The sequence below is a fragment of the Aptenodytes patagonicus genome, chromosome 16 (assembly GCF_965638725.1).
Source record: "Aptenodytes patagonicus chromosome 16, bAptPat1.pri.cur, whole genome shotgun sequence".
Taxonomy (NCBI): domain Eukaryota; kingdom Metazoa; phylum Chordata; class Aves; order Sphenisciformes; family Spheniscidae; genus Aptenodytes; species Aptenodytes patagonicus.
Genome location: NC_134964.1, coordinates 10,096,250 through 10,108,691, shown reverse-complemented (window position 1 = coordinate 10,108,691; position 12,442 = coordinate 10,096,250). Strand labels below are relative to the sequence as shown.

The 12,442-nt window shown below is 41.8% G+C and overlaps 1 protein-coding gene and 1 long non-coding RNA gene across 7 annotated transcripts; both read right to left on the bottom strand.

Moving 5' to 3' along the window:
• Positions 1-1,374: 1,374 nt before the first annotated feature.
• Positions 1,375-6,842, bottom strand: LOC143167966 (uncharacterized). Of its 6 annotated transcripts, XM_076353965.1 has the most exons (9): positions 6,780-6,842; positions 6,081-6,284; positions 5,867-5,992; positions 5,447-5,572; positions 4,878-4,987; positions 4,681-4,752; positions 4,390-4,588; positions 3,682-3,720; positions 1,375-1,572 (listed from the first exon to the last, which is right to left on the bottom strand). In XM_076353965.1, exons 2-5 carry the CDS (start codon positions 6,275-6,277, stop codon positions 4,945-4,947), a joined length of 492 nt encoding a protein of 163 aa, XP_076210080.1. In that variant the 5' UTR covers positions 6,278-6,284; positions 6,780-6,842; the 3' UTR covers positions 1,375-1,572; positions 3,682-3,720; positions 4,390-4,588; positions 4,681-4,752; positions 4,878-4,944. The 6 variants fall into 6 exon arrangements, with proteins under 6 accessions (XP_076210080.1, XP_076210079.1, XP_076210081.1 ...); XM_076353964.1 differs by lacking the exon at positions 3,682-3,720; XM_076353966.1 differs by lacking the exon at positions 3,682-3,720 and having other exon boundaries at positions 4,390-4,585.
• A 611-nt stretch (positions 6,843-7,453) lies between these two features.
• LOC143167974 (uncharacterized) lies at positions 7,454-12,067 on the bottom strand. The gene is made up of 4 exons (XR_012996644.1): positions 12,024-12,067; positions 11,066-11,306; positions 10,474-10,566; positions 7,454-7,646 (listed from the first exon to the last, which is right to left on the bottom strand). It is a non-coding gene; the product is annotated as an uncharacterized LOC143167974 (long non-coding RNA).
• Positions 12,068-12,442: the final 375 nt, after the last annotated feature.

Sequence of the window (12,442 nt, the reverse complement as noted above, 5' to 3'; positions counted from 1 at the left end):
CACAAGAAGGGCAGAGCTCCTCACTGAAATAAGCTACTGCAGTTGCACATTCTTCTGCTGATCTTGCAGACTTTGGAGGAAAATGTAACTGATTATACCGAAGGCCGAGTCCTCTTCCCTTTTCACTGTGATGACAGTGACAATAGGAAATCTGAGAGCACTGAAAGACACTTCACTGAGAACTAGTGTTACTAGTCATACTTTTTCTGTGAGCCAAACCGAGTCATTGACATGACTGACTGCTTGGTAGTAAAAAGTTTGGAAGGTACAGACCAAAGAGAGAACACAGAAAGACATGAGAAGTGACATTTTCATTTTGAGAAAGCTTCAACAAATGATCTTCTCTGCTTTCTTTAAAAAAAAAAAAAAAAAAAAAAAAAAAAGGCAGCTATCTGTGCAACATTTGGCAAAAGATATGTTAATAAGGTAACATTGAATTTTGATACTTCAAAAGCAACAAAGAATATTTAAGAGCAGCAGTTTCTTATAGCAGGTGAAGTAGCTCGTTAAAAAAATGAATGTTGAGTGTAATGACCTAATTAGGGGAATTTCTGCATAGAGAGAGGCTGTTCTAATGTAAGTTGATGGGAAAAAACAGCTGGCTTGAATACTGTAAGATCAAGACCTAAATGCTTATGAAAGTGTGTGGTTGAAGGGAAGAAAAAAAAAAAAAATCACAAGACTGGGAGTTTCTGTCCTTCTGACAAACATATTAAATACAATCATACTAATTTCACAGTTTCTCAGTTAAAAACTTTCCAGGATTACTCATACTTAGTAACTACAAAACAAATTAAGAACTGCCAATGCTATTCTGTTGAACTTCAGTTACTGAAAGTACTCCACACATTTCATCTTTGTTAAGAGAAGAAAATAATTAAGAGGCATCATATATCAGCTTAAGTAGTATCAAAAGCCAAAGCAAGAGATCAAATTATTCAGTAACGAAATATATTAAGATAAATGACATAGTATCTTATCTTGATTACTCATTTTTTAGAAGGCACTAAAAACAACACACTATACAGTCCAGTGTTTTTACCCATCATTTTTAAGTGCATCAATAACCTGCAAGAATACCTTCCAGTAGGTGGGATATGTTAAATTTGTTCCCTAAGAAAAAGCATTCTAAGAAACGCATTCAGGATGGAAGCATGCCTGATGCTGCAACTGCTACTAGAATGTTGTTTTTATTTTAGCCCTTTAACTTTTAAAAAAAATGTGAGGAACTTTTTCGTTAACACACCCTACAAAAAGTTAATAAATTCTGAATGAGCTTGAGCAATACCTGTTAGCATTTTGGCTTCTTGTTACTTGTTGCCCTTCTGAGAACTATGTACACACTCTCACAGTGAAATAATCCACTCCACACACTTTATTAGTGTTAACATAACACAATAAAACTTTAGGTAATTAAGTTTAATGTGCCGTTCAACAAGTGACATGGAATTTCATACCACAACTTACAGTAATTCTTTATAGTTCACAATACCCTCACAGCAAAATCAAAACGGACCAAAAACTGCCTCAGTATTGTTATGCAAGAGCTTGATTTTCTTCTTGCTGGTCACCCTGAAAAGTAACACAATGATAGTAGTTACAATGTGACATTCATATATCTAAATATGAAATACGTTTGCATTGTTTCACAAAGTATGTTTAAGCAAGTACATGCCCCTAATATCATCTTCTAACCATGAAATAATGAAAAATACTACAATAATTCCATTTGTGCTTTTGTATGTGCAATACATATAATCAGACCAACATCTTCTGTTTTTATGATGTATATACATACATAGTGAAATACAGATCAACAGTTATCATTACAATAAAGTAAATTATTTAATTAAGTGTCTTAGACTAACCACTCAATCTTAGTTTTCTGTAAGGAAAAGCAGTGTTAGACATTCACTTTCAAGTTACATTAGTGAAATAACCACAGATTGTGGTTTGGGGAGGTGGGGGTGGGTGGTGTGTGTGTGTTTTTTTTTTTTTAATTAAAAACAAACTGTGAACACTAAAGACCGAAAACAATACATGCAGAGTCTTTTAGTTCAATTAAGAATTGTTATTTTATACTTTGGCCAGACTTAAGAGAGTCTGCATGCAGACTAGTCAAAATAAACCATCGAAAATCTATTTGTTGGTAGAGCACAGGAAGCTGTCCTACTAATCAGGTTATTTTATCTTTTGTTTGTTTGTTTTTTTCTTTTAAATATAATTTAATTTTTACTTTCCTGCTTGCTAAGAAACTCCTCAGCTGTTCACACTGGTGTCAGGGTAAGTCTTCAGCGTTAACAGCTTGCTGGACATTTCCTCAAGACTGTTTATTTTCTTTCCAAGTTAGGGAATTACACTTTAAAACTGCCTTGTCTGGACAGTAATCCTACAACTTTTCAGACAACAGAGTAGTTAAGATAGAGAAGTTCTGCAATACAGACTCTTGCAAGATCCCATGATTGTGAGAAAAGTTATGTAGCAAAAATCGTTATAAAAAGAGTTGCCACTACCGTTTTAGGAGAGACAGGAACTGAAGCCGAAGCCTACCTTCAAAGTAGGGGCTTCCCAACTACTCATTTACTAATGACTGACACCAACTCATCCCACGGGTTTCAGTCTTCCTCACCAAACTGCTGTGACACTTTTGAGTATTTATTTTGTATTTGTATTCACTTTCATTTCTTAGTGAATCAAGGCAAAAAGAGATACATTCCGTAATCAAATCCCAGGAAAGTCAGTTCTATCATGAGAATCTGTCTCATTAATAAAGGTCCAAGCAAAGGAGTGTTTGAATATCTGTCACTCAAATATTGCAGAAGTAAAAGAATCCCAAATCTCCCAAAGCTTCCTCAAAAAACCCTATTCAACTACTTTGACTCATCATTCTTCAATCTTAACGTTAGAGTAAATAACAAACATTAAAGAAAAAAAACAATAATTTGTTTATTATCTGCTTTGACAGTTTTGCACTTGTTACATCGTAAACCAGAAAAATAATTTGACTGTAGCTTGGTTAGTATTCCAAATGTTAAAGTTGGAAGTTAATAACAGAAGAAGCATTAGAGAAGAACTGAAGGTCTTCAGGAACCTAACTGGACATGGTTCACTAACATTTCCCTTTGGCTATGCCCTGCTAATAATACTTTATCTCAGATTTCCGTACATTCTTTTCTTCCTGTGTTATTTCAACATTCCAACTCTTCACAAAAGCCAGAACTCAAAAACCCGTACCATTTCACCTGGCAAGAATCTTGAAATCCCTGCTACTTGACTCCCTCACTGTTTCTCCATCAACTTAATTCTCTACAACAGCAACCCTTGAAAGCTAACATCATCAGGCAAGACTCCAAAAACAAGACAGAAACCAAACGTTAAAGCCACTGATGAAGCAGGTGAGTTTAAGTGTTCTTTCTCCATCATCTTTGATATTTCCAGTTCCTTATCAGTTAACTGTTTAGCCGACCTAAAACTAGACTAGATAGTAAAAGGCCTAGAATACAACAGCTGCTTTATGACTATTAATTCAGAATTCGTTAAAGCCCCTTCAACAAGACCTTGTTCTTTTCCTGGCCCCTATATAGCAGCATAGAATGAAAAGACGTACTCTGTAAGGCCCAAAACAATAACAGCAACAGGAAAACATGACACCCAAATGCCTGGAAAGCAGGAAATACCTGCCTTTGTCTCCACCCTTCAATAGGAAGTACAGTACCACACCTTTAAAAAACAAGAAGGGAAAAAAAAAGTATACATTAACATAACCACTGTTCCTTTCCAAAGGAAAACCACTATTTTCTACAACAATTAAGAATTTTGCCCACCCATCTAAAAACACTGAGTTAGTAACTGAGTTTAGTCTTACTTTTAAGACCCATGTTCAGCTACCAACATGACTTTGGGCAAATCACTTGACCACTGTACGGATATCCCACAGCTGATAAGAATCCCTCAATAACCTCATTGCTATACTGTGAATGAAAAACAAACCCAAAAGCACTACCAGTGATGTGGTGTTCAGACACTGAAACACAAAACAATTATTTTCCTCATAGAGAGGCTATACGGCTACTCCTGGTAGGTAAATTTTCCCTAAGGTAACATAGCATGCCCTAGGATGTCTGTCCCGTAAAACTCTTCTTATTTTTGAATCTCTTTATTTGTAGACAGCTGTCATTTTCTTAGCTTTATACAATTACCACTGCATACATGCCTGATCATTTGTCCGACATCTTCACATAGGTATCATGAGACTGTAACAAAGCATCGTATACCTTACCTTTCAGGGTAACAGAAAGTTTTTCTCACACCAAAGAACTTTTCACAATATTTCTCACATCTCAGAATGCTGAAATAAGCACTCAATTAAGAACAAACCCTCTGTCTCACCTGTATCAGATCAGTCCCAGGAATTCAATTATTGCTGCACTCCAAACTAAAATTATATTGCCAGAGAAAAATGCTATTTTGAAGAATGTACTTGAATTTGTCAGCTTCATCAGCACTGGTATTTATTTTCTCCTGACCTAGCTTCCAAGAATTCTTCTGTGCCACAGAATTGCTTTCAGAACCCCAACTTGTTCACCTACTAAAATCAAAAGTAAGAAGAATTAGGAAAGTCACAAGCAAAAACACAGCGGAAAACGAGATTCAGACAAACATGCTACATGTGTTACATACTTCACCATATTAGCGAGGGGTTTGGACACACCATGCAATGCCAATGTAATGTCCTAGGTTCTCAGTGTCCCCCTGCACACATTAAAAGATACATTTTTTTAAACGTCAGGTAACTAAGACATGGACGAAATTACAATTATTCAGTAACACTGTTGTGGATAATTGAAACCTAAATAAAGAGTAATGGACAAGCATACCTATTTGAGGCTCCTCTGATCTCAACTGTGAATGCCTCAGTTACTGATGACACTGCAGTAAAAGAAATCAGCAGTCGACTGATGGTGTGGTTGCCTCGTTGAGCACGGCACTATTTTTAGATAGGTTAACACGTCACTTTGTATGTAATAGCACTCAGTCAACAATGAAACATTTTTCTTTTGAGAAAGGTTAAAGCACGCGCAATTGCACTTGCCTGGAGACTGTACTACTGTAAAAATCTAACTGCTTACCAAAGTGACTAGGATACGTGTAAAGTACTAGCTATTTTCTTGTTCCACTCATGAATCTTGTATACAATTAGGGAAGGCAGTCACTGAACAAGCGGGTTTGCTGTGTGTACTCTGAGAGTCTTACAACTTTCCCAAAATCTCTCTCAGATTCTTGCCTCAGAAGGACTGGACCAACAATTATGTACTGAGATGTTTTTAGATAACGAATCAGAGCATGGATGACATGAGTTTCTAATAAACAAAATTAAAAGTGATAATAAAATCAACACAAAGTATTTTCAAATGCAAACCATGCAAAAAACCATAGTATCACTAACGTGTCATCTGTCTCTGTTGACAAGCAGTCATGTGGCATCTCTCTCTCTTCTTTCACAGTTACAATTCTCACATCTCCAAGTTCAGAACAAGCAGATTCTTTAGACAAGTGGTCATCATTGTCATACCTGCAAACACAACCCAAATTGTTAATTGAAACATTTCTTCTGCAAAGAAGTTTTGTTTCTATTTCATCCAGACTAGTACTATGTGCTCAACAATACAAACAAAACAAATACATATGCCAGTCTACAAAGGATATTAAAAAATCTTCCATTTTAATAAAATTAGCTGTATACTTTCCTCTTTCTTATATAACTTCCACCCCATTTTTTTTTTTAAGTGTCAGCTACAGTCTTTTAAGTACTATCAAGAAAAGTATTTTGTCCGCCCTTCACATGTAAAGAGAGTATACTACTAACGTTCCATCAGCTGCTATTAAAGAAGCGTTGTCTGACAATGCTCTTTCTTCTTTCACAGTAATTCTTCTCACACCCTCAGGGAGGGAACAGATCGGAGCTTTTGACAACGGGTCGTAGCTGTCATACCTAGAAAGAAAATACACAGTTGGTATTAACGCCAAGAATTATTTACCTGGTGTTAGTAAACAGAGAAGCATTGCGACAGCCTACTCACAAGTCCAGTAAAAACCCTGCAACTTCTGCATCATTTCTGAAATCCAACTTTTCCTTAAGTGTCAACCATCGGTCAATATGATTTCCCACATAAATCCTTGTTTTCCCCCTTCTTCTATCAAGACTTTGCTTTCTCTTTTTCTTTTCCAGAAATGACAACACTGGGGGCCTTCCACATCTCTTTGCCGGTAGTGACATCGTAAGCCTAGAAATAAAGACTATTTAGTGCGACGTAGCTCAGAGCAACGGATTATACCTCAGCGTTCCGAATCATCACAGCGGAAACCGATCGCCAAACGCCGTAAGCCTTTTGCTCCTAGGAGGTTAAGAACCTAAACCGCTCTAAGTGGCGGCGGCTCGCGGCAGACGCGGCACCCGCCGCTCCGCCGACCGACGAGGCGAGAGCCGGCCGGCCGATGCGGCGCGCCGCCGCGCCCACACCCCCCCCGCCCCAGGCCGGGCTGAAGGCAGGCGCGGCCGCACCTGCCCGCCCTGCCCCGTCGCGCCGAGGCGGCGGCTGGGAACGCGGCCGTTTCCAGTCAGGCCACGGCGCGGGGCCCCGGGACGGCGCCGCCCCTGAGGGGAACACCCCCTCCCCGCCGCCTCCCGAGCCTCCGGCCCCTTCCGCTCCCCCCGCCCCGGCGGCGCCCCGCCGCCCCCTCGCCCCCCCTCCGCGGGGACGCCGCTGTGGGCCGCTCACCCGCCGCGCCACGGCCACGGCCCCACCGCCACCGCGCGGCACCGGCAGCGACGGAGGCGCGCGCCCGGCGGAGGTAAACACGGGGCGCGTGACCGACGGGGGGGCGGCGCGCGCTGATGACGCGCAGTGACGTGAGGGCGGGGCGGGCCCCGCCGCTCCTCCGGGAGCCGGCCGGGAGCCGTGGAGCGGGGCCAACCGACCGCTCCCGCGGCGCCGCCCCCGGGCTGTGTCCGTGCTCCCGTACGATGCCGGCAGCCGCCCCCCGGGCAGGAGGTGGGACTCGGGTAAAGGCGGCTCCGGCCACACGGCGCATCCGCCTCCAGCTAACGACCGGGGGCTAATTGGGTTAATCTGCGCCGCCAGCCCCGAGCGGGCTTCGCCCTCCGGATCCTCGGAGCTGAGCTTACCCCCCCCCCGTCCTTCCGCAGCAAGAGCCGCGGTGCGAGAGCTTCGTCCCGCCCTAGGCAAGAGGAGGCCCGGCTCAGTGCTCACAAGAGGAGGTGAGCGGGGCCTGTTCGCAAAGGTCGGGCACCAGTTCGAGGGAAACTGGTCAAACGCCTTTCTGAAGTGTTAAATCGTGCAACTAACCACATCCACTGAAAGAACATTTGAGGTAAAAACTGATACCTTCACGTTACTGAAGCGGAGAGGAAGCAGGTAACACGGTATGTTTTCTAATACTCATTTAATATCAAACTTCAGTAAATGTGTTACAAACAATAAACACCACACAGTTTTTCCAAGCAACAATTCCCAGTATGAACTGCAGAAACACTGTATTATTATTTTACCTTCTGAAAGGCCAGATTCAGAGACAAAACTATAATCTTCCTCTGAAGAGCAGAAAACGTTTGAAATTTGACTTACCTGTCGGAAGGGAAATATTAAATAAGTGACACGAGGAAAAAGAAAAGGAAATGTAAATTTGGAATCCGTGTTGTCACAATGTATTATAACGACGACACCGTACATGGCGTGCGTTCTACCAGTTGCTCGGCACTTCCATGCGCTTCTGCTTACATGTACTGCGTTGTTAAATAAATGACTGAAAAGACAGACCAAGTTAGCTAGCGATATCTATGGATAATTTTATCTAAGCAACGAGAGGGACAATCATACCTGTCAATTTATTTTTTATTACTTTAGTTTTGGTAGACTCACAAGTCAGACAAGTTAGCTCAAGAACTAGTAGATGACTGAAGGCTGATAGAAACGTTTATTTGCATTTGCTGAATCAGCTGAATAACTTGACCAAAGCAAAATCTTTTGGTTTTTTTCCCAACATTTACATAACTTGAAAATAAAGAACTGAAGAAAAAAGCCATCATGTCCTTAAATATATTTCGCTATCTTTTATCATTTACAACAACAGCACGTGAGCAGATTTTCATGACACATTTTGGTGTGTGAGTTAATAGAGAAGTAAGTTTTAAAAGAATCATCGTAGCATAATTACATTGAGGTTCTCTCAAAATAGCACAAATGATCAGTGATACATGCATATAAAGATAATCCCTTGTATTTTACCCTTTTCACGTAAAATATGAGATAATTCCTCCTCTATCACCATTGTTTCTGTAAAATACATACTTGGTCATGCTGTTTCCAAATAAATATGACTATTCAAGAGGCTTTGCATCCTTATTTCTTCTGATTGCCTTCACAAATACAGTTATTGTCTATTGTATAAGTAGATTCACCTTCAAAATAATGGAACAGCATTAACCACTAAAAGCTGTTGTGTCCTTATAAGTTCCTGTTTATCCTGAAATCACAAAGCTGCTGGGAGAAGCAAGGGGGTACACTAACAACATTTACTTCTACCAAGTAATTTTGCAACAAAAGCAAGTATGCAGCGACTCACCTTTTATGCTAAGTTAAGCAAGCTACTGCTGTTATGCATGCTTGTAAAGTTAAAAACAGCATTTAAAAATAAAGGTGCATGTCTGTGTTCTCAATAATGAATTAATAGATAAGAAAAAAAAAAAATCAAAGCTTTCAAGTTAATGCATCTTGCCATATTTGTGGTTTTTTTTCCTGTTCCTCTCATCAAGGAGGTCTGCTAGCCAGCATTAATTTCTCCTGCTTCAGCTGATTCTGGCTGTGTCAGACACAGCAAGGGAATGCTTTTAGTCCCGCCAATACTTACATTAATGTTGATTTTACCACTTGGATGTCCGTGTCAGTAAGGTTAATATTTTGCCCCTGAACTGTTTCACTCAAGTCCTTTAATAAACATGCATTCCTAGTACAACGAAGTGTATGTTATACAGCAGCAGCAGCTGCCACTTAGGAATGAAATTTCAAAGCCAATACCCCAGGCTCAGCAAAGGTTAAGGTTCATTTTCCTCCACAGCAAAGCAAAGCAATGTAACTGAGGGCACCAGGTGCAGCATACTGCCTCCTCCCGAACCGCAACTGCAGCCATGCAGGAAAGAATTTGAGCAGTTTACGTAGTTCATAGCAGTCTCTCTGCTACATTACTTAAGCTCGCTCCCTCCTCTTAGCATCAACTTCTCACTGAAAATCTTGGGTATACTGTCACCTTTCTGCTAATAAATATCGTACTATGCTACATTAGTTTCCAGAGCAAACATCTTATCTTTGAGCTCTTGCATATTTAGTTTCCAAATGTAAGCATAGCAATAATGTACCTTACAAACTTATGAAGCCTACTGTCCCTAAAGCATGTAACTTTCAATATAAAATGCCCTATGTTGCTACAAGAGCAATCAGTAAACCCAGCAATGTTTAAATTCCCCATTTATTTCATGTTTTACGTATATTTGTGAGATGGGATTGAGAAACTGCTCCCTGGGAATGCTAATGCAAACTTCTTCATATAGTAAGTAATTTGTCTACCGCACAGAGACCAAGTTTATCTAGCTAAGTAGCCTGTTTCCAGAATGCTCGGGGATTCTCGATCCTTTATCTGGTATATTCTCCCAGTTTCCGGTTACTGGTTATTTAAGGACTTTGAAGACAAGAGGATGAATCCAAACCATTACATAAAGCAGGCATGAAAAGACCTATGCTCCATGAACTGAATCCCTTTTAGACCCCACTTAATATTCATAACATCCTACTGCAGCGATTCTTCACTTTGCTTTTTCAGCCATTTGTTACAAAAGTGTTATTCCTAGACAAGAAGTGATTTATGACACTAGCACAAAGTCATATATTTCCATGTTCCAGTGCAAAACTGATACCCCATTAAAAATACCCATTAAAAAATACAGCACAGCAGTGATATTAATTAGCCCCCCCCAAAGACCAACTCTCATTAATAGCTTTAACCAGTCTGTTTCCCTTCTGACCTGAAACAGAATCGATGGCAACTATTTAATAAAGAGAACTAAGGATAAAGTTGAAAACCACAAGGTTTATCACCACACAATTCATTCCAGCAAGTCTTTGCTTGCGTTAAAATCCTTAATGCTTTCAGAACAACCCAATTTATTAAGAACAGTATACAAAAGATAGATTGACACAAAGGTTTAAAGTGTAGACTTTCAGAAAGCATGCTCATTTTCAAAATTGAGCTCCCAGTCATTTGGGCCTTCATGATACAAATCAGGAACTACCTTCTAAGAGGTTTTAAGAAAAATTAGCTGTATGGAAGTCTAGCAAGACCTGCATTCTCACTGCATCTTGATCCGTGTAAACTAAGTAATACAAAAGTAGAATTTCTTACGTTTATCAATCGCTGCTGAGGATGATTCATCACATTTAAATTCTTTCACACAAGCTTCATCTCTTCAGTCCTTCATCTAAGTTATCATCATATCTGCAAAGAATTAGTAATTTTTTTTAATATTAAAAGGCAACTAAATTATGCTGGGTAGTACCTAACACGCAATGAAAACTTTCATGCAGAAAACATGAAGTAAAAAAAAAAAGTTGAAAAGAACAGTCAAACAAGCAGTAATCAAACCAATAAGCTAGCGCATTTTCACTAGAGAAAAGCAGCATCTCCAACAATATATGTTTCATGTTTCCTATTTTTACTTTCTCCTCCTCACCATCTGCTTCTGTTCTTTTTCTTCCAAAAAGCATCCACCTCGTTTAGCTTCACTCACCCCATCACAGAATTCAGACTGAACAGAAACAAAATTCCCAATGCCAAAGCCAAAAAAGCACTACCTATTCATAAAAGGCCTTCTAAAAATAACTCTCGTTTTTCTTACAATAATTTTCAATCTTGAAGAGAAACAGTCCATATTGATTCAATGCTTTGCTACACACATCCTCTAAACAAAGGAAGTTGAGTTTTTGGCCACCGGTACCTTTGGATTGTACTTCTGCCTTCAGTGCTGCCATTTTTGCCAAATCTTCCCCTGTTCTTTTGGTAGCCAGTACTGAATCCCACAAGAGTGAGATACTGTAGCGTGGAGAAAGGTGGTGAATTGCAGAACACGCAGAAATTTCAGCTACTTCCAGTATTCTTCAGCAAGAGAAAGAACTACTCCTTCCATCATGAAAGTCACCTGAGCAATGCTCAGATGGATTGCTGTTTCTCTAGGAAAACTAAGAATACAAGAGCTCCTTAGGAGTTAGCAACACCCGCAGCACAGCTCCTTGCAGGTCCCCATCCTCCCTGGGAGGCTGCAGCTGATGAGCATTACTGATCCGGTGACACAGAAGGCTCTGAGGCAGCTCTGGTCACGAGGACCGGGAACTGCGAGAGCCCTGGCTGAGGGGGCAACCTGGGCCCAGTGAACCCTTTCGGTCAGGACAAGCATCGCCAGTTCATCTATCCGCAAGCAGCTGAAGTACAAGTACACTTTTTTGCTGTTTTTATAACAGTTCTAACTAAGTGTAAAAGTACTATTCACTGCACCAACACAATACTTCCATGTTTTAATGCTGATGCGCCGCTAGTTTGATGAAGTAGAATCCCACTTATGTCAAAACATGAGCAGAGATTACTTGCTTAACTGCACTGAACTACTACTTCTTGTGAAGTACTTAAGACAGCAAGACGGTTTGCTTTGCTTAAGGAGACCTGCATAAAAATAAAAACGTTTTGGGGAGAAAATCCTCACAAGGACGCTCAGCGGGGCCTGAGGAGGCCACAGGTTCGCCGGCGGAGCCCCCCCAAACCCCACGGGGCGGCAGCCTCGCACCGAGACCCGCTCCCCAGACCCCACGAGCCACGCCGACACCCCGGCGGAGCGGTAAGGAGAGCCCCGGGCCGGCTCCTAGCGAAGGGCCGGGCCGGGCCGGCGGCAGCACAGCACCCACCTCTGGGCCGGCGCTTCCCGCGCTCACGGGGAAAGGCCTCCCCCACCACGTGACCCGGGAGCAGGCGCAATGCTGATGACGCCACAGAGCCGCTCTCCCCCAGCCGCCGCCTGAGGTGGACGGGGCCGTTCGCCTGACAGGCTGAGGCGACGGCGGCGGAGGGCGCGGGCGGCCGCGCTTCCCGGGACGGGCCCTGCCCCACCGAGGCTGTGCCGCTGGGACCGCGGCCGCTCCCTCGGGGCGGAGACTTCTCTGTGCTCGACGGGCACCGGCGTCCATCCCCGAAACGGATGTCCCCGACGGGGCTCCTCACTCCAAGGGGAGCAGGATCAGAGGGGGAGCAGCAGAGATGCCGCAGCAGGCAGGGCAGAAATGACTGATGTGGATTTTGCAGGTGTTATATAAGAAATACACCGATC